The sequence below is a fragment of the Hippocampus comes genome, unplaced genomic scaffold (assembly GCF_001891065.2).
Source record: "Hippocampus comes isolate QL1 unplaced genomic scaffold, H_comes_QL1_v1.1 scaffold82, whole genome shotgun sequence".
NCBI lineage: Eukaryota > Metazoa > Chordata > Actinopteri > Syngnathiformes > Syngnathidae > Hippocampus > Hippocampus comes.
In genome coordinates, this window is record NW_017805135.1 from 4,357,988 (window position 1) to 4,380,992 (window position 23,005).

Below are 23,005 nucleotides of genomic sequence, written 5' to 3' on the forward strand. Positions count from 1 at the left end.
GTCAACAGGGATCTTAAGGAGGAGTGCCACCAACGTCATTTTATGACAACCATGTTTTTTTTATGGCAATAGGCGGAGAAAAGGCTTGATCATTTAGCAGAGAAAACAAATAATAAGTAAATTAACGATGGCCAGCAGATGACAGCACATTGGATCTCTTTGGATGAGCTCACCATGCCACACCAATGTCTAAACTTCAAAAGCATGGTGGACCCTTGGCAATGCAAACGTTCCAAGTATCTAGTGCTGGATCGATGACTGAGATTATTTAAATTTTGTAGTCGAAGTGATGTCATAATGTATCCACATACACACACACGCACACACACATATGCACACACTCATGCATGGCACACACACATGCACACACACTACTAAATACCTCTATTACTAAATACCATATAAATAATATGACTGTCAAATGTGAAATTGTTACACTAGTGATTCTTTATAAATGCCATCAAAAGCACATTTTCATTGTTGGTGGTATCTTATATTAAAAAAAAAGACCGTTCATACCTTTCAGGCATCACGAAAGCAAAAAATATTAGCATCACAGTCACTGTTGTGCATAAAATGTTTTCACAAGAAGCTTAGTTTGTGTTTTTGCGCTGAAGTAGTTGAAACCAACAGATGTTTTTCTGCAGATTAGTAAAAACGGAATAAGGTAGAAACATTTTAGTTGTGATGAAATAATAGTCTAATCTTTCAATTGCTAGTTTCTTTGTTTCCATAGTCATAAAACAGAATGTTTTGGGAGCATTGCTCTAAATTGGCCCGCACTCAAGATGTTCTCTTTTTTGAAAACGGTTGCCAATGAAGAGTTAATGTTGGGTAATGGCTTGAATACAAAACTAAATGGTGCATGACCTTTCAAATTGCTCCACTAGATGGAGACACCTGTTGCCACAAAATTTCACAACTTTTAACTGTTTCCGACAAAGGTTCCTCGCTACTGCAATGATAACTTCAGTCACAATTGTGACTGGGCACCCCCCTATTGATGTTGGATAATGGTGTAAAAAGTACTTCACTTTTTAAGTATTTTCTTTTAAAAAGTCCAGATTCTGCTTGTTTACCACATTAAATCATTGTAAAAAATGTGTAATTGAAAACAATTGAACTGTTAAGAAAATTATTTCTAATAATCATTTTTTTTCCCTTGAGCAAATGCATTAAAAGTGTTGCGTTTCGATAGGACACAAAGGGAATGTTGTCCTTCCTTGGCCATGTGACATTGCTGTGTGTCCTGTGGCTTCCAAGGAAAACACCTTCTAAACTGCTGACTTTGATAACAGAATGCAGGATGGAGAGGGGGTGGGGGCCGGGGGGGGGGTCGTGCCTGTGTGGACTTCAGCATGTTTCCGATCCCATGTGAATAAGTCGCCAAATGACTCCTCTCTGAACATTTGTGCAAATGAAGGTTTGTAGTGCATGCAGCACCAGTTCGATTGGGCTGAACCGTGTCTGGGCACACAGGCTCAGGGGGTCTTTTTGTGTGCGTGTGCACTGGTGTATGTTTGTGATCGGGGCTATTGAGGGGAGGAGGAAAAGTGGTCGTGTTTGTGCGGCTGTGTGTGTCAGGACATGGGAGGAGAGAAAACTGCACTTCCAACTATAACAGGGTTCCTCGACTATAACAATAATACTAATATTTTTCTATTTTACTGTTAGATTTGCAATGTTGCGGTTTTGAAATAAAATGTCTCGGTGGCACACTTTTCAGTTAACTGTAGCCTACAACAGAAGTTAATTCAGTTATGCTGTGCCTCACTCTGAATGCTAGTGGGCAAGTGAAAAATGTGTCAAACTCAAGGCCCGACGGCCAAATCTGGCCCGCCACATCATTTAATGTGGCCCGTGAAAGCAAATCAAACACGTCAATTTCCATGATGCTTCCTAAAATCTATACCAAAATTTCAAATTCTCACATGTAATAAATAACAGAGATATTGTCAGCATTTTCTTGTTACCAAACCCCCCACTACAGTAACTTTCATAGTGAAAGAAACCATTGTTTTGACTTGATGGTTGAACAGTCATAACGCCCCTCCAAGGGAAACGGTAACTACAGTGTGGCTCACGACAAAAATGAGTTTCACACTCCTGTAAAAGGAGGAGAAGTAAGAGATGAAGAAAATGTGTACATTTACTAATAATTGTGTACTCCAACGATTATCTCTGGTGCTAAGGTATTTCAATGAGTACAAGCCAGAGGTGAATTTTAAACACATATTTCCTTTTTAATAGAACAAACTCAGTTCAAGGAAACACATATTTGAGTTTGATGTTTCAAAATGTGTGACATGTTGATGTCACGCTACCCAGGTACGGCACTTTAAGGCCCCTTCTGAGTAAATTATGCATTTTCTAGATTTTCCTGCAAGTGTATGACTCCAAGGGACTCACAGCTTGTTTCCTTTCCCTTAGCAACGTGTTCCAACCATGTGTTCATTGTGTAAGTATACCCGCTCTCTATGACTGAATGCTCACTGTTACCAATTAAAGCCTAACATCTGCTCGTCATTATTTTGGTAGAAGTTTAAAAGGTAAAGTGACAGTGTCATAGCAGCCATATAAACACCTGTTGCTCGCATATGTGTAGCCTATATATTTGTCTACGTGACCCAATGTGAAGAGTCCAAGACATTGTGAGAAGTGAGGTGTATTTTACTGTACATGCCTTTACAGATGGTAATGTTGATTCTGGAGGCCTCACGGAGGGCTGGCCTGCTGCAGGCCAGGAAACATCACTAGCACTAGGGCCATGTGGGACCTCTCCTTAAAAAAAGAGAAGAGGAAAAAAAACCTTTGAGATTTTTTCACAGCTCATTGTAAGCAATCAGGCAAATAGAAACTTGCAGCGGTGCAGCAGGCAGGCAGGAACGTCTGACGTTGGACAGACCACCACGACTTTCACCTTCTTCTCGCTTGTCACAAGAAGACCTGCAGATGTGCCTGAGCAGAAGACCTGCATCACTTCAACACCATCGACAGACCAACCCTAGGAACCAGGACACTCATGTTTTTTTGACGGCGCGACAGGTGTTTTGAGTCTGAAGTCACAATGCTGCCTGTTGTTTGTTTAGTATTTGTCCTGGCGGGATCGGGACAGGCCCAGAGTCAGAGTCGGACCTCCAGGCAGGACGGCTCAGCCATCCCGTGGCGGCAGGTGATCCAGTGGGAGAACAATGGTCGCAGGTTCAGCCTGCTCAACAGCGGGTCCGAATACGTTCCTGCCGGGAGCGGCACGCAGGACCAAGATCACCGAATAGTGGTTGCCGACACCCGCCCTCAGTCGTCCCGTAGATCTCAAGGTGGCAACGTCCGCAGACAAGCGCCTTCACGAGGATCCTCTGAGACTATCCGCGGACAAGCCAGGCATCCTTTCGGTTTTGGGCAAGTGCCTGATAACTGGAGGCAAACGTCAGGCTCCACAGGTGGGGTACCTTTCCAGGGGTCCTCCAGCACCAGGGTCAGGCAATCCACAGGCTCCTCATCTTCCTACCCTTCATCACCTTACAGCATTCCTTCCTACCCTCAGTATCCCGTTCCTCAGCAACCCTTCTACCAACCTGTGCCGTTTGAGCCCAGTTATGCGGAGGGGCCGTACAGGAATTACGAGCCGCCCTTTCAGTCAGTTCCCGGAGGGGGTTACGCTGGTGGATCGTACGCCGGTGGACAGGGGTACACCGGAGGGGTGTACGGTGTAGGCCCGGTACTGCCTGGCTCGCAACCTGATTTCACAGATGACAGTTACCATTTCTACCAGTCTTACAGCTATGGAACCAATCCTGCGCCGCCCCCACAGGCCACCCAGCCCGTCCAGCCACCATTCTCAGATGGCCTGGACCGCAGATACACCCACAGTCTATACAACGAAGACCCTGCCGCCTCAATCCCTGAAAGCAGAGTGGACCAGCCAGGACAGGCCGGCGAGGCACCGGTACGGAGTCCTCAGTATGAGCAGTTCCCACCATTCGCAAGACCGCAGCCTCCCTTCCTGCAGCCTGTCCCGCCCGGCAGAAACTCTCCAAACTCTGCCATTGAGCAAACCAATGTTGGGAGCATATACCAACAAGAGCAAAGAGGTAATATAACCTCCACTTTTTTTGAGTCTGAAATAGTTTTCAAAAATGACAAATACAAACATTTTGTTCTGGAAGTTGGCTCTCCAGAGAGGGTTTGGGGCTTGAAGAAGACTCTGAAGTTCTTTAAATCTGTCAGAGTCTGACAGACTAATACTTCACTTGCAGCCACTGAGGGGATTTTTGCCTTTCTCATCGCAATTCCTTGTAGGAATTTGAATGATGCAAAAGTTGAGCACTCGCTCTCGCCGCCCTCTTAAATATGCAATCATCATCTTCCGGCATGTTTATCAGATGTCTTAATCAATCTTCGTAAGAGTCGTTTCATTTTTTTATGGGGGGGTGTAAATTCATCTTCTGCTGCTTGTGCCATTCCCCCCCACCCCTTTTTAAAGAAAGCACAGCACACAAGAAGCACTGTTTGCATGTGAGGGGGTGCTCTGTGTGCCTCACGTGCAGTTTGGTCACGGCGATGGTGACCTCATTGCGTCTGATGAGAGGTGGGGCTCCCTCCTGCGCTTGGGGACAAGAGAGAGTAAACAAGGTTCGAGAGACGTGGGTTGGGATGAAAGGGGGTGGTTTATACAGAAAATGACCACTCCCCATAAGGAAGGGTGATATGGAAAGTCCCTGCAAGAGTCTTCAGAGCTAAAAGAGGCCTAACGTGTAAAACAAATAGTACTACTTACGGCGTAAGATAAACCTGTTTTTTCAACCGACCCCTTGAGCATAGGCATGTATGGCGTGAGATTTCTCATGTGTCTAAAACGGTGGGCCGTTACATTGCATTACAGGTTTTGTTTCCCTCATCTCCCCTCATCCATCGCAAAAGCTTCATTCATTCAGCACCCAACAGGCTCACAGTGCGAAATGACATCCTGCATACAGATGTCTTCGCAAGGTCAGTCGTCACTCTGGCCCAGATTGTTAGGTTAGGCGAGCAACAGAAGAGTTAGACTTGTAATTGCTGCTTCGCGGAAAACAATGAAGCTGTTATAGTGCTGGGACCGTTGAACTGTTTTTGGTGGCGTTGGTGGCAAAAAGGTGTTTCTCGCAAAATTTCATTTAATCTTCTACTGTATATCTCCCCGAAATGGTTTGCTTTGAAAAACAAACAAAACAAAAAAACAAAATCAGCAATAGTTGTTTTGTTGTTGAGTGTGGGTTATTTAATGTGCCGTTGATTTGATACAGTTGAATCTGACAGTTGAACGACATATAGTGATGTGATATTTTATCATTTTCTCCCATCTCATTGCAAATCTCTGTTTCCATTTTAGGCTCAAATTCATGATCAAAGTTGGCAAAGTGGTTGTGTGTTTCAAAACAAGTACACGCTTTGCGATGCACTGTGATTCAGGCTGATTCTTCCTTCCTCAAATATCCATAAACAAAGATGTTGGCCATCATGACAAAGAAAAATGAGTCAATAATTGGCACCGATTAGTTCATTCAGGCTGCTGGAAACAGTCGAAGTTATTTGGCTCATTAGCTATAGCATGATAGTACAGAAGACGGCGACTAATGATACATGAGAGCAGACTGTCTAACTAAGGACCGCTGTGCACCAAGCATTGCAGCTAAACCCGACCGAAATGTCGTGCAGTGTGCAGCGTCCTGTCACTAGTTTTCGCGAGTGGCCGATCTTTGCCCACCGTGATTCCAAATCTGACTCACCAGTGAAACATGACACAGTGTCACAGATGAGGTCGCAGTTGACATCGATCGCGGCTTACCTGTTTTGGTGGGTTTGGTCATGTGGTGTTTGCAAGCTGAGCCCATATGGACTGTGATGTCATTTTAAATTGGCTGACGACAGAAAGTGCTAAGGCAGAGGGGTAAGAACTTTACATCATGCCCTGTACAGTGGTCAGGTGCTCCAATAGTGACCACACTCATCACATTCGCATCTCACATTTCCCCTTTGAAGTGCATGAAAATGTGACTCATACACACCAAAAATCACCCACGTTTTGTCATATGTTATTCTACTGAATGTTATTGTTTGTGCATCTTGATAATTCAGTGAGCATTTAGCAACTTTTCTGAAGAATTCGTCACCATACTGCTGCTTGTTGTGAAGTTCACAACACAAAGCATGCCTGTGTGTAGTTTGTCTGTTCTTCCCTTGCTTGCACGGCTTTGCCGCATTCCAAAAACGTGCATGTTAGGTTCATTGAAAAATGTGGCTGGAGGTGTGAATGTGAGGGTGAATGGTTGTTTGTCTCCATGTGCCCTGTGTGTGTGGTATGTGCTGGATAAGTGGTATGCAGAGAATAGATTGATGGGTGGATGGAAAAAGCTAGCATGCTAAAATTTACAGCCTGACTAGCAAATAAAGAACACAGGTGGATCGATCGTGTCTAGTAGTTGGGTTGTACTTAAAATGACAATTGATCAAACTTGATGAAGACGTTACATGTCCAGGAGTCAAGTATTATTTCAAATAATAATTTATTTTAAAGACATGTTAGGCTAAGATGTATAAAAATTGGATGGATAGTTGGCACAACTTTGACAAAGTCCAATGTTGGCACAATGATGACTTTACATCATGTCTGGTTGTGAAATTTGAAGACAAATCCAAAATGACAAAATGCTGACATGGAAACGGTCGTTATGTTACCTACAAAGTCAGTCACCCCTTATCCAAACCGCTTGTCGTCACAAAGGTCATGGGCGTGCTGGAGCCTATCCCAGTTGGCGAAGCACACCCTGAACTTTTTGCCAGCCAACGCAGGGCACATATAAACAAACAACCATTCACACTCACGATCACACTTAGTGACAATTTAGAGTGCCCAATTAACTTACCGTGCATGTTTTTGGAATGTGGGAGGAAACCGGAGTACCTGGACAAAACCCACCTAGTTACAGGAAGAACATCTATCCATCCATCCATCCATTTTCTGAACCACTTTATCCTCACAAAGGTCGCGGCAGGGAGAACATGCAAACTCCAATTAGGAAGGCTGGAACCCGGAATCAAACCCTGGACCTCTGTACTGTGAGGCAGATGTGCTAACCGGTCGCCCCTACTAAATCAGTAAACCTTATTTTATTTCCTTTCCTTTACAAGGCGACACAGTGCGCCGTGGAAGCTGTGCTAAAACGATGAATCACTTGTTCGTCTTTAATTTGACCTCAATAAATGTGAAATACTCTGATGTGTCGTTTCACTGCGGCTCATCGTCTTTAGCTTAAAAGTATCTTAAAGGCACTCCTGGACGTCCTTTTTACAACTTCTTGTGTTTCTAAAATGCCTGGCAAGGTCTCCAAAGTGTGCCCCACTTAGAGCGTAATATGTGGCATTGTCACATGCTGTTGAGAGCTGATCAGCTTAGGTCCCTCCAAACACTTCATCCCAATAAAAGAGACCCACTTTCTCATTTCGAAAGATTAGCGGGGGCAGAGAACAAAGTCTTCTCTTGGGTGGAAGCAAGTGAGTGAGAGTGAAAAAGCAAAAACTGTGGTAGTCGCGCAGAGTTCTGACAATGTCACCATGGTCTTTCCTAGCAAGTGTGCCCTGTCGTGCTGCATCAGCCTCACGTAGCGAGTGAGCGCTCGGAAGGGAAAGCGAACAAGCCAGAGCCCTATTTGAAACTCACTTGCATTCTAAATACTCAGCAAACACAACATGTCAAAACTTACATGCTTCCTACAAACACACCACGAACATTTGTCAAGTCAGTCGAGATGCAGTCTGGTTTTGTGAAGTGTTAAAAAAAATGAGGTAACACATCAGAAATTGCACTGAATTCAAGCATCAAAAAGAACTAGTAAAATGCAAACAGTTGGTATGCTGGCATATAGTAAAATAGCTCCATAAGAACAAAGAAAGATCAATAGGATTTACATCTTGGCCTATTCGAAGTGATAATGGATAACGTGCTAAAATTTGGTATGCTAGCATACAGTATAGATAGTTCTCACTTGATGTTCTGTACTTCCACGTTGAAAGTAGCCGCGTTATTTTTTTTCACCGATACTTATTTAGTCTTTGAATAGAGAACCCTCCTTTCGTTAGCTTTTAGGGTTTTGGGTTTCAAGTTTTGCTCCTTCGCAGCCACATGGCACCTATCTAGTGAATATTAATTTCAACTCTTCCATTGGAAAAGTCCATGACTATGAGGTACTGTTTCTTGTACCTGGTTAGCTGTGGTTTCAAGCGTGCCAAAGCAATACCAGTGGTGAGCAGTGAGTTTCGGACTTGGGCTTTCAGTGGGTATTTACGTGACTGAATCCACCTCTTAATAACACGTAACATGAAATAATGCCCCCGTCAATACTTATTAACATAAAAATCACACCGTACTCACCAGAGATGCCGATGCAGAGGCAGCAGACCTCCTTTCTTTGCATCTGCCTGTCTGTGTAAGCTAACTGTTCCGCGAATTGTTCCACTGCTACATAGTGGTCTGAAAGCCCCCTCTCCCTCCAAAAAAAAAAAAAAGTCTTGGTTGACCTAACCTCATAAAGTCCTGATTTTCTTGAAAAGTGTGTTGAATCACAAAGTAACCATGACTAATGTCAGTTTTGGCCTGCTTTTATTGGTAATTACAGGAGACGGTTATTCTCCTCTGTAGTTTCAGTTAGACAAACAAATCAAACTTTGCTGTTGTAACATTCACAGAGACTTGTCAGTGGCCCACTTGAAACCAAAACAAAAAAACGTGTTTTTTTCTTCAACATGTTCATTCTTCTCCTGCACCCCTTGAGTAAAGTCTGACAAATTCACGCTGAATGTCAATCAGCCTTCTGGGAAACCAGCTGACATGTTTCCAAGTAGAGCTCAATCCCCCCGAAGATAGAATTCATCAACCTACACAAACTTCATTAAAAGTTAACCTCAAGTGGTAGATTCATAATAAAGCGAGCATCAGGGAAGATCACATCACATTAGCTGAGGCAGCATAACAGCATCTGCGTAAGCCATCGTACTGATATTCATATGAGTATATTCGGAAGAAGTTACATTTAGTTAGAGGCTTAGTGTGCGTTATGTTCTCTTTTGGGACAATTTTACAAACACACATTCACACACACACACGATGCGACCCTTTGGCTCAGTCACCCCAAACTCACCCGTGGTCTGGAAAGGCCTATGGAGCATCTCATTAGAAAAGCGTGATAGTCATCTGGAATGTACGGTAATTAGCTGCCAAAGGCTCTGTGCACCGCGACCCAGTCTTGAACTGCCGACCCCGTTGCTGTTGCCCCTCGTGTCTTCCATCAGCCCTTTCATAAATGCCACGGAATTAAAAATTGATGACAAATATATGATGGAGCCGGAAAGGGCTGGATTGTAGAAAGATTGGAAAAGATGATCCATGTCAGATAGCTTGTCACAGTTGACACTGATGTCTTCTCTAAATTGAGACACAATATATTATTAGATGCTTGATTTGCAATTTGAGCAGATCTAAAAACGATTTTCCCATCAAAAGTAATGGAATTCGAATGAATTTGTTCAAGAACCAAACTGTAACCCGTGACAAAATATTTATTAATGCCACAGGTAACTTTCAAAGTATCGTATTTTCCGCATTATAAGGCGCGCTAAAATAATAATAATAATCATGCATTTTATTTGTGGGCGCCTTTCGAAGCACTCAAGGACACCTTACAACAAGCAGTTAAAAACACAAAAAATACAATGTTAAAAACAACATCAAATAAAATAAGATAAAATAAAACAAAATAGAGATAATGGATTTGTGGTCAGAGTGAATAAGATTGTCTAAACAGATATGTTTTGAGGCTGGATTTGAAATGTGTTACAAAGGTCAGCGTGTGTTCCAGAGCATATAAAAGCATATAAATCCAACTATAAAAGCATATTTTCTGAAAACCAACAGTGCTCCTTATAATACAATGTGCCTTATATGTGGATCAATAGTCTGATTTCTTTGACATTGTATTTTAAATGTTCTGTAAAGCGTTTGTTACAGCTGCAGCGGTTGTGACAGCTCTATATAAATAAAGCTGTATTGTATTGTATTGTATTGTATTGTAATTCCCTTTCGTGTATCTCCATCTAGTGGATGCATAACGGAACCACAGCCACTATTGTAGCATTCTTATAATGCGGTGTGCCCTGTACAGTATATGAAAACAGTTTGAAAATAGGCCATTCACTGAAGGTGTGCTTTATGCTCCGAAGCACCTTATAGTGCGGAAAATACGGTAACTATTTACCATTCTAGCTATCATACAACTGTACAAGGTAACCAATGTGAAAAGTTTTGAACCTCAAAAGTTGAACACAATCAATCCAACTTGTTTGGACAGGGACAGCTAATCATGAGCTGTTTGTCTTGTTCTGTTGGAGATTTTTTTTTCCACAGCACACGAGTATGTGTATTCGGTTAAAAATTGCTGCGTTTGTAAAAGTATTTGGGATTTTTGCCCCTTATTCAATTTTGGTGATTGTTTTTTGTTTGTTTGTTTGTTTGTTTTTTCTCAACTTGATGAAACTTTCATTTTCCTACCTCGCCACGAGGTAGAATAACTGCACTTTAAATACTGGTATAAATGAGAAAATTCATGATGTCAAGTGGGGCCCGTTGCAGTCATTTGTAACCGTGTGTTTCTTTTTACACAATCTTCTGAAACATGACATCCTTGATTGTTTGGTTCCTGAATATTTACCAATCTTTATATTTGATTTTTTTTTTGTTTTCATTCATTAGGGTTACCTGACCTAGTTCCAGATGCCAACTATGTCCAGGCTTCGACGTACATTCAGAGGGCTCGCATGTATTCCCTGCGCTGTGCTGCTGAGGAAAAATGCCTTTCGAGGTAAAACTGAATTAATTTTCATTTTCCTGCTTGTCTTAGTGCAGATCTCATTTGAAACAAGCTACTCTATCTTGCCTTGTTGTTAAAGTAAGTTCATCCCTCCCATCTGCTGTATTGGTGCTTATTCGGGGTTTTCAAAGTATCAGAAAGGAATAGTTGTTAATTTACCATTTAAAATAAGAATTTGTTTACGTTTATTTATTTGTTAGATCGTAAGATTGAGTGCTTTAAATCATTTTCCGGTATGAGTCCTACTAAGAAAAAATGCCGACCAATCGTTCAGGCCTCACATGCTGACATTTATTTTTAATACAGATGACCTTTAATAAGACAGCAAAGCCAAAACAAATTAGAAATGATGATAATCTTGATTGGCCTACTTTCCGCTGATCTTTTGTACTTTTTACACAAAATCAACATCACATCTTAGACCAGATCAGGCATTTTGTCCAATCGATACTAAATTGGGTGGACCATCTTAAGATCAATGAATGAAACTGAACTGGCATTTGCCAATTTGGGTTTCACAACCTCCGGTATTCTCCCACATTCCAAAAATATGCATGGGAAGTTAATGGAACATTCTAAATTGTCCCTTGAAGTGATTGTGAGCGTGAATGGTTGTTGGCCCCCTTTCAGCATTGAAGTTTCCCATCCCTGTCCTCCATTTAATATAGGTTTAGCGTGCTGTCAAAATTTGATTGTTTCAAGGATTGATGCTGAAAACAAGTATGAGAGGGCCTGTTCATTTGTACTTTTTAATGACATTTTTAATTGTAACATTTTTTCAGGTAACGTTTTCATGAAGAAATTCTTACACTTAACGTTTTTATTAGTTGGGGGGAAAAAAAAATCACACAAAACAGTCATTCCTGCCCTCGCTGCCTAACATTAAACTAAGAGATAAAATGTAAGAGAGAACATGATACATTTGAACATTCTAAATTGTGCTCATCTTCGCGGGCTTCAGGCCTCTTTGTTAAGTCAATGGCCTGCGTGAACCCGAGAGCCCCGGCCTTTTGCCTGACTCGCCTCTGAGGACACCACTGCGATGACGACATGAAGATCAGCACCCAGTCATCCCTCAAAGCCCTTTCATATCCTGTCTGAGTTTGCGGCAATCACCGCCAGATGGGCAGGCCTAATTTGCCGTTCACTCCTGATGAAACAAGCGCCGCAAGATGAATGGCTCAGATCTTCCGCGGTTGAGGTGGCGCTTCGTCTTATTTCGCACCAAAGTAAATCCTGTAACAAGAGTGTATATCATCGCACTGGCTTCCCTCTCAACACGCGATGAGATACATGTAACCCGTCGGATGAATTATTTACCAGCCCGGTGAACCTTTCCAAGTCTGGCTATGAGAAACAAACAAGCTACTTTTTCTCCTTTTTGCTTTATCTGTTCATCCATCAGCTCTGCGTACGCACCGGAGACCACTGACTATGACGTCCGAGTACTGCTGCGATTCCCGCAGAGGGTGAAGAACAAGGGCACCGCTGACTTCATGCCGAACAGGCCACACCATACCTGGGAGTGGCACAGTTGCCATCAGTAAGCACTTCTTTGTCTTCTGAATTCTTTTATGGCTGTCCTATGTTCAACCGGCAGTTATTAGAGGACAGCAACAACAAAAAGAAATCATGTTGCACCTCACATGAAATCATCTGGCATCGCGTACCGCACAAAGGCTTGTGATATAGTCACAACTCTGTATTGAATATAAACTATAAACATAAAATCACACAAATAGCGCCATCTGGTGGAAAGGCTATCTCTAAAAGTTAGATTCGACGGCTCGTATCTCGGAAGTCGGGTCATTCGTATCTCAAGGAATCACTGTATAAGTCTGCTTTGGTCATCAAGAGTCCTATATCACCCCTCCTCCCCAAAAAATGTGGTGTACATGTTACTTTGACCCTGGTTACCTCCATCAACTTAGAGTTGGCTCACCATCAAAAGAATTCTTCTTTTGAAAAGACGTCTAGGTGAGTCCCTTACAAATCCCGAGCGAGAACACAAAGGCAGATTCCTGTACGCCATGTTCTATAAAGACATATTACTGGCGTCCCTCGCTCCCTCCATGGAAATGTTTGACTTGGCTCGTCGAGGCCCCAGATGAAACAAATTGAATGTCACTCAGGAATTCCATGTGAATTCGGTTGGGAGGGGAGTGTTATTGCTCTCATTTTTATGACGATATATTCCACATCGACGGTCTTGCCAAGACTGCCCGAACGAGGAAGAATGCAAGCAGCATTTTAGGAGATTGGCAGTGTTGTTGTTTTTTTTTCTTATATTTGTCAGTTGACGTTGACACGTGGTGGCGGCGGCTCCCAGGAGGCAGCAAGCCAGGGCAATCATTCCACTGACTGAGTTGACAAATCAATCTTTTTGGGAGATTTTTTATTTTTTTTTTTTTGATGTCAATCCGTGACACCCGATCACATAGCTGCTCGAGTGCCACGGCCGGAATATGGGTTACTGGGGCACGGTGTTTGCTTATGAAAGGAATCTCTTTCACATTTTCTACCTATAAACTCTGCTGGCCTACATTTCTATTCAATCAGATCTCCAGATGAGAACTTTATTCTCACGCAGCTGGTTCAACGTGGCATCACTGAGCGAATGTATGCTCTCTATAGAGAATGGGTGTTGGCGGATGGGTGCATTCTTTTTACATTACAGCAAAGCCAAACCAAAACAAAACAATTTCCTGTTCAAAACAACAGTTTAAAGTAATTTCAATGACTGCACCGGGTAGTATGGAGAAAAGTGTTTCTGTAGTTGCCATGAGGACCCGAGATGTGCTAATTACTGTGCTTTACATCCGTATTCTCTAGCCACCGTTCCAAGCATAAATAAATTTAGAGAAAAGTATATGATCTTTTTTTTTCCGTTCCATGGAAGCCTGTGTGGATTTTTTTTATCTTGTAAATGAGCAAATATGTCGCAATTGGGAAACTACTCCAGCACCCAATGAATAATTTCTTCACATTTGAGGTAATTACACCCTTCAAGCCTGCTCTGTACAGTCTTACATATAATCAATTTGGAGGTGTTAAAATGATCAAATTATTCAACTATGCTAATATTAAAATGATTGTTTAGAGCCATTGTTGATCTTAAAATTGTCCAGATCCTCTGATTTCAGTCTATGTTGAACTTCATGAAAGCACACTGATTATCTTTGTGTTTGATCAAAATAAGACCTTCTCAAACATCTGCTTTTATTTTGGAAAACCATGAGCAAACCAGTAACTGAATCCGTTTTAAAAAGGTTGGTGAGTGCAAAATCAATCCCTCTTGTGTGATATCGAATGACAGTACACTAATCATGAAAAAAAAGGTTATACACTTATATGTGAAATAAAATTAATCGATCAAGGAATCAATTCTAAAAATATTTAATATTGACAGCCCGAACATTGATTCACCTTTTTTTCCCCCAATTTAAAGCAGCAAAACAACACCCCCCAAAAAACATTAAAAATCACATCTTGAAAGTCATTTGATGACAACACTGGTTTAGAATCCGGAGAATGGCATTTCTGTACTTGCTAGGTCAATCTTTATCCCCGACTTTTCGTGCCTTATAAGATGAGAGGACCAGCCAGAACAAAGATCACATTTTTCGCATAAACATTGGCCAACAGAGTTACACCGTCTTCCAAATGTATCGGAACAGTGAAGCCAATTCTTTTATAGTCGCTGTAGACATTTGGATTAGACATCAAAAAACACTAATATGAGACTAACAGTTAATATTGTATTCCCCGGGTACACAGCTGCGTGTGACACACAATTTGCTGTTGTGGAAATCTTTTTTTTTGAAGTGTGCAAAAGTACTGGAACAAATGAAAGTGAACAAGACATCACATTTCAGTGCAGATCTTAACTGGACCTGTGATGTCACTGACCATGTCACAATTCTTGTGATGCCTTTTCATGCTTTCGCGGCAGCCACTTTCAGTTATTTGTTTTCGGGATTCACTCCATTTAGTCCCCCTTTCGCTCGTAAAAAAAAAAGATAAGGGCTCTATGGTGTTTAACTCTGGAGATGGGATTCACTCCATTTAGTCCCCCTTTCGCTAGAAAAAAAAATAAAAGATAAGGGCTCTATGGTGTTTAACTCTGGAGATTGACTTGGCTAGCCTCAAAGAATCCATTTCTTGCCCCTGATGAACACTTGGCGGCTAATCTTTCTTTAAATTGGCCGACAAAATGTTTCTGTAGACGTCTGAGTTCATTTTTGCTGCTGCCTTGATGTGTTACATCATCAATGAAGATTAGTGAGCGCATTCCCAGAAGGAGCCAAGCAAGCCACTGAGTTCCAAAGATTAGCTTGTATGTTGGGGATGATGAGCAGAAAGCTTCGCCCCCCCCCCCCCTTCCCCATTCCTTTGGTTTATCTTTGTCTCATCAGTCCATAACACCTTCTCAAGGAACTTTGGAAGTTTGTTTCTGCACTTTTTGGCAAATTCCACTCTGGCCTTCATTTTGCTCACGAGTTTTGCATACTTAGGTGTAGCATCTGTGCTTATTGCCTTCTGCTGTTGCTGCTACTTTTAATTTTAGGTTCTGTGCTCAAAATGTTTTTTCGCTCAGCTTTACAGTTGGCTGTTTTTCATCTTTAGACAATGTTTTGTTTTGTTTTATTTTTCCACATCTGTTGCACCTCTACTAGTCGACAGTAAATGTAGTCTCCACGGGCAAAACCTGAAATCTGAACATGAAGTCAACTTGCAACACTATTTTTTTAACCATTGTCACGGGACAACAAGCAACAAACCCCAAATGTTTTCCCTCTCTATCAAATGTAAATTGACCTCACTATTCTATGACTTTTTGGAGGCAATGTAAGTCATCGAAAATTATTTAAAGCGCCATTGCTGTTGTATTTTGTCATGGTAGGAAAAAAAAATAACATTCTCCCGCAGTGTTGTTTGAATTTTTCTTCCACCGAGCATCTTGTGTCCTACGGCTATGTGACAATTAGAGTCCATGGCCGCCGGTACGTACAGTTTGTCTTCAAATCCTGCTTATGCTGCGTGGAGTGTCAGATCAATAGTTAGGATAAAATAGTCAACGCAACCTCCGAGCTGGGTCTCGCCTCTGGAAAACAGCCTCATGACTAACAATCAGGGCTTGAATGCTTTGTATATTATATCTCCTCCGTGTCCCTCCTTTGCTTTCTCCAGAGCTAATATGTAGTCGGGGAGTGGATCCTAGAATCATATGGGGACCATCTTTCGGGCAAATCTCTTTTCCACTCCCATATTTTTTTCCAAGCTTCACACATGAACACACGCATTATACAAAAAATTGTATTTAGCATCTAACATGCTGTCAATGATTTTTGCTCAGCACAGGGAATCCAGAAATGTAACAACAATGAAACACATACATTTGAATTTCATGCAATGCATTGATAGCAAGGGACGTAAGTGGTCACCACTGGAAAGACCGAGTGTTGAAATTTTCACCCCACTGACTCCGACTTGCTTTCCAAGTTGTCGTTGGCGTATATTAACCACGGTCCCCATAAAAAATGTTGCAACATGCAATACAATAATAAAAATAATAAAGCAATGTTTGCGCAAGCTCAATTTGTGTGACTTCAAGAGTCCTTCGCGCTTACCTCACCATAATGATGGCAGTTGGAAATAAACTTTCATTTTACTGTGCATCGTGTTTATTGAAACACACAGAATGTCCCCATGACGTCTTTTGTATGGAAGTTTAATGGGAGTGTTTAGCTCACTCACACAAATGTCAATTGGGAAGGCGCTTTGGTCATTGGATACACGATGAAGGCCTCTGAAGTGTCATGATATGAAAGTTTCATTTGGGATTATGAAGAGAAACTAATTACTTTTCATCCGTCGAAGTGAAATAGTAGTTAGTACGTCGGCCTCACAGTTCAGAGGTTCTGAGTTCACCTCTCGGCTTTCTCTGTGGAGTTTGCACGCTCCTCCCTCAGCTATTGTGGGTTTACTCCGCATATGCTGGCTTCCTCACGCATTTTCCCCCCAGGTTCATTGAAGACTCCAACTTGTCCATGGTTGTGAACGTGAGCGTGAATGGTTCTATGCGTTATACACCCATTACAGGGTATTGTCCGCCCTCGCCGCAAACTAAGCTGGGATAGGCCGGTGCTCAGCAGCTACTCAAATGATGACAAGCGCCCCTGAAAATGGATAATCTTGCAAAACGCAAACCCAAGTCGCAGAATGAGGAATAATACATGATGACTGGGATTTCAAAAATCCAAATTTTGTTCAGTTCAGCGGGTGCGTGGTCACCACGTGCTCTGCTGATCTGACTCCCCTGATCTGCCAAAGCTGTGCAAATACGCGTATAATGTAAGTCTTGTGTCGCTCATACACGCTTATTTTCTTTTGCGAAGGACGTAACATGTTGATTTGTCCATAATTAACCTACCTTGGCTTTGAAAGTTCCCGTTAATATGTGCACGGCACGGCACGGCATTACACACGCAAACACTAACAAATGAGTTCACAATATTTGCATAAACGTCACAGAGTTTCACTGGAACAAGCCGAACTCGAGCTCACATGACTGTTTGTTTGCCTCCTTCCTTAGCAACCGCTCTTTTTCTCCTTTTTCCCAACGCAGGCACTATCATAGCATGGATGAGTTCAGCCACTATGACCTGTTGGAGGTCGCCTCAGGTCGCAAAGTGGCGGAAGGACACAAGGCCAGTTTCTGTCTGGAGGACACCACTTGTGACTTCGGACACCTGAAACGTTATGCGTGCACCTCTCACACTCAGGTAACGCGGCAGTTCGGCAAACCGCAAATAATTGAGGCCTCGCTAACAAAAAGGTTTGGAATTACCATAAAATGGTGGCAAAGCACTCAAAACATGGCCTGGGATTCCATTCGGATCGACTACTTTACTGTGCTCTGTACCAACACAAAGCACAATCAGCAAAGCATCAACACCATATATCTAGCACATTGGTTCTTAACCTGGGTTCGATCGAAACTTAGGGGTTCAGTGAAGCGGTCTCAGGGGTTCGACGGAGCTTCTGCCATGGAGGTTAAGACATACCAGACTCAACATGTCAATTAGTTATGACACGCCCGCCTGGACATCACTGGCTGCAGATGATCACATGACATTGCTTGTTCAATCAGTGCTGCGGATATTTTAGTTCGCTCAGTAGTCACCATGTGACTATCCTGATAGTATGTCATACAATTTAAAAAAAAACTATACTTAGGCCATGTAATTTTATGTACTATTTTCTGTTTTTAATCAATGTGTTTTTTTTAATGTGTCTTGAATTTGTAATGAAGGGTTTGGTGAACGTGCATATGAACTAGTTGGGTTCGGTACCTCTAACACGGTTAAGAATCACTGATCTCGCATGTACTCAGTCACCTGCCCATGTTACATAAATGACTGGTTTCAATTGTCCAGTTATTCAACACAAACGAGCCACCTTCACTTGAGGTGTGTGTGTGTGTGTGTGTGTGTGTGTGTGTGTGTGTGTGTGTGTGTGTGTGTGTGTGTGTGTGTGTGTGTGTTATTTTAACTCATGATGCTAGGGAGAATCAAATTGTAATTTAGTGAGGAAAAAAAAGTTAGGTTGAAATATCATTCGGTTGTCATATGAATGACTTTGATGTCTCCGTTTGCTCAGGGTCTGAGCCCAGGTTGCTATGATACTTACAATGCTGATATTGACTGTCAATGGATCGACATCACTGATATCCAGCCTGGAAACTACATACTGAAGGTAAGAACCGAGTGGGACTCTGACTTTTTTTTTTCCTTTTTAATTCAAATCTCATTTCTCTTTTGGTTTTTAGCTCACGGTCAACCCCAAATTCCTGGTGATGGAATCCGATTTTACGAACAATGTGGTCAGGTGTAACATCCACTACACGGGACGCTTTGTTACGACTACCAAATGCCAGCTTGCGCAGTAAGTAAAAAAAAATATCTTAAAGTCATGCTTCACCCAGTGAACGTTTACATGCAGTCGATAATCCTTTCAAAACACAAAGACTCGGGTTTTTACGGGCCATGTAAACACCCGCAAACACCAAAATACAGTGATATTTAAAAACCCCGAATAAGACCCCTGCGGTACTCCTTTTCTAACACGAATATTTGGTCAGATAAAAACGTATCGAAATACCTCCATTCAAAGGGACGTCCACATTGAATGTTGGTCTTTTGAGTATAGGAAGCTCTTGTATGTGGGGTGTGTAGTACGTAGCCCACCCAAAAACACAAGCAGAAACAGTGCAATGTCGTTTAGATGGGGAAAGTTCAGTTGATCTCAACTACCATGTAAATGGGACAAACTGTGTCTGCTCACTCATGTAAACCGGTTACCCCAAATGTTTCAGAAACAGGAATTTACCCCGAATATTGACCATATGTAAACGTAGTCATTGTCTTGAACCAAGACTTTGACCAATTATTCCTGGAGGTAAAAAAAAGGTGCTTATTTACCTAATTTACTTAACTACTGATGAGGGGCAAGACCGTTATTTCTACAATAACATTAACGATGTTACTGGTAAATTAGAGTTCATGTTAAGTGAATTTGGAGTTTATGTGTATCGCTGGTGTCGGGCAGATCCGTTGTACATCCAAAATCACTTTTCAGCAGACCCCCAAAACGGCCTTTTTGTTCAATGATTAACATTGCATTTTCAAAGAGAGCAAGCCATTTTCAGCACTTTAGGCTGGTCAATAATGTGTAAAAAGTAACACCCACAAGTGTGGACTTATTCATTAATTGGGTTTTGCTCATTATAACAATTAATCTCATTCCACATGCCGAATACGCCGACAAGCAGTTTCATCTGTCTTGCATCTGTGATTGAGATTTGGTAGCAATTGTACAAAATATCTCGGACAAGTTTGTCTTTGAAGGAAAATATATATACCGTACTTTTTTTTTTTAAACAGTTCAATTTGAGGGGTCGTGCTTGAGATGTAAATTTTCACCAGGATGAACACAACTGCAGTATTATTTGTGATATGTCTGGCCTCAGAATAACAACTATAAATATGCAAGCACAATAAGCAGCAATTTAAAGACGATCCTTTCACCCTGACTGAAATTAGATCCCCACAGCTTGTGCAGGTGTACCTAATGTTTTGTCCTGCGAGCCAGGACTGTAAATTAGGTTTCACATCATGTCGACCTTCCACTGAAGCACAGTATAGAAATGGCACTTTTTTATGGCAGCTCAATGAAGAGCATCAAAGTGTATCAAAGTACTTACGACTTATTAGTGGACTTAATGGCTTCCCCGGCTAAACTATTTGATGATTTAACAAATTATATTCTTACTCTTCAATTAAGATTAATGGCCTCTGAAACTTTTCGCGGTCTTTTCCCACCCCGAAGAAAAGATGCAGAGATGATGAAGTTTTCGCGAGCTCGATTAGCAATACAGAAGATGGACAAAGTGCCAAACTTAGAAATTTGCTGGCAAAAGCATTTCCCATCTTTGATGACGGAAAAGTGGAAGTAAAGCGTCACTTTGTATGGAAATTAGTCAAAACTGCAGAGGTGGATTGTGGAGCATGACCCCTATTATATATAAGAAAATAAAATATATCTATCTATGTCTGCATAGCTCTATCTATATAACTATATCTACATATCTATATCAACAGATATAGGTATATAGTTATATAGAAATATAGATATCCATATACAGTATATCTATATAACTATATCTGTAAATCTATACCTATAGATATAGATACATAAAGCTAAAAAGAGATACGGATATATTAACTACTGTGTGTTGCTAACCAAAACAGCAGCACCTACGGAGTAGACACTCGGGTTTTAATTAAAGTAACAATGTCTTACCGTGTGTTCCTTAAGCAATATTCTAGATGATGTCACTTTATGTGTTGGAAGAGGAAGACTTGCAGGTGGTCGCTCCTTAGAGTGTTTTTGTTCAGTTTCTTTCTGTCATGTCATTCCATGCTTGGGATTTTGTTTTCAAATCGACCTCCCAAACTTAACAATATGTTCCCATTTTGGAAATGAATAGATGTTCTCCACATTAACACGCTGCGCTGCTTACGTTGCAGGTCTTGATCAGGCACTGGAAGACCGAACGACCGACCATTCTCGAGTGGCCCTGACTGCTCCTCGATTGGAATGTGAATGGGACTCGGCGGCTCGCTGTAGTTGTTTGTTTGTTTTTGCTGTTTTATTGTTTTTTGCGCTGTCTCAGATTTGGGGGACCCCTCATGGCGGAAGAAGTGGGATCCGCTTTTGGCACTGATTCAGTTGGTTGTTATTTTAAGATGGGGTGGGCAACCTACCTGGACAACATACGTCATCCCTCCCCAGAGTAATTGATCTGCAACGCCATGTAAATTCTAAAAACTAATAAAATCACATAGGGCAAAGAAAAGCCAGCAAATATAGCTCACAATATAAATAATAATTGCTAGCTTGCATCAGGTGTTTTAATGATAATACATTTAGCATGGCCTTTGGAGAACTGAAATGGGCCATAAAAAATATATATATAAAAATTAAAAAAAGGCCCCCACCACCCTTGTCAAGTGACCATATCGTAAAAGGCATTTTTATTTGCTGTTATGTTATTAAGCTATGAATCAACTTCCACATCCCAGGAGACTCATCATACTAATATCATCCTGGCATTTTGCTTCCAGAATCTGTGAAGCATTCTGCATTCATTTTAATAGGTGTGTGCCATCAGGTCACACTCCCTGCAGAGTTTCCGTTTGAACTATGAATAAAAAAAAAAGAATGGTGCCAGTGATAGAAAATCAGGATGATGTAAAAAAAAAAAAAAAAAAAAAAAAAAATTCTCTAAATGATCTGAATTATCTATTTGTTTGGAGGGGGGTGTGGGGGTTGTTAAAGTGGATCAGACTGGATTGAAATTGTGTGGTACTCATTTTGTCTAACGTGGTGAAAAAACTTTTTTTTCTAACTCTTCAAAGTCCACACACCAATTTGTCCTTTCTTTTTTTCTACTTTCCGAGTCCTCAATTAGATGCCGTCTCGCAATCTAAAAATCCCTTTTTCCCATTAGGAATAAAGGGAAGTCGTTGTGATTGTCTCAGTTCATAGACGCCAACGTTCAAAAATGCATTTTACCGTATTTGATCAAGTAATGACCTCCACTCTAACTGCGCTGTGCCACATTTAATCAATGGGTGAAAAAGTTCCCAGACTGGTGTCCCAAAAGGTATATTTTAAACCCAAACTCAGAATTTTTGTTTGAAATTGATCTTTTGTTACATCAATCCTCTTGCACGAAAGAGGCCATTCAAAATGTGTTGCTTCCCAAAACAGCAGCACCTATCAAGGCTCATTCCTGTACATATTCTCACAGGTTCAGTATGAGGAATGGGCTGCATGCTGTAAACAAGTTCCCGTTGCAGTATTACAAATTATCTTAAGTTTTATGTGGGGGGCAATTAACATTCCACTAAATTCTACAATTTTGTGTGTGTCAATGTACATACAAATGAAGTCATAATAGACACCTCCCTGTATCTGCAGCTGAGTTAACCAACTCTCCCGGCCACTATTTGCAAAATAAGCAGCAGCACCCACCAAGGGACATGACTGTACACATGCTCGCAGGTTCAGTACTTTTCACACAACTGGCATTCACAACAGGTGTTTGATCCACAATTCCAACTATGTCCACTTGTATACCTTTCTGTGACTCTTCCGGTCTCTCTGTATCTCTGCAACCGGAGTGCAGCAAGTTGTGCAAAAACTACAGGAACACTGAACAGTTGGACTTTTGTGAGTAGTGTATGGTTTCTTCATACTGGCCTGGCATGCACATTCCAGTGTTTTAAAAAGAAAACTCTCCTGAAAATAAGGCTGTTGTTTGTAAGCTGGACGTTTACACTGTCTTCTTCAACTACCAACACTGGTCAGGTGGCACATATGGTCATCAATGCCTTATTTTTTATTTTTTTTTGGAAGAATGTATAAGTAACTATTCCACTGATGCATGACTGACTTCAATGTTGGTTTTGATCAAGTTGTAACAATTGCATTTGTTCAATCTATGTGTTTTATGGGTAGCCAGAATTTGTGTGCGGTCA

At 41.5% G+C, this 23,005-nt stretch overlaps 1 protein-coding gene across 1 annotated transcript; it reads left to right on the forward strand.

The window, feature by feature from the left end:
• The first annotated feature begins 2,822 nt into the window (after positions 1-2,822).
• loxl1 (lysyl oxidase-like 1) lies at positions 2,823-21,428 on the forward strand. The gene is made up of 7 exons (XM_019866802.1): positions 2,823-4,091; positions 10,781-10,889; positions 12,304-12,441; positions 17,527-17,683; positions 18,561-18,656; positions 18,730-18,845; positions 20,990-21,428. Exons 1-7 carry the CDS (start codon positions 3,068-3,070, stop codon positions 20,994-20,996), a joined length of 1,647 nt encoding a protein of 548 aa, XP_019722361.1. The 5' UTR covers positions 2,823-3,067; the 3' UTR covers positions 20,997-21,428.
• Positions 21,429-23,005: the final 1,577 nt, after the last annotated feature.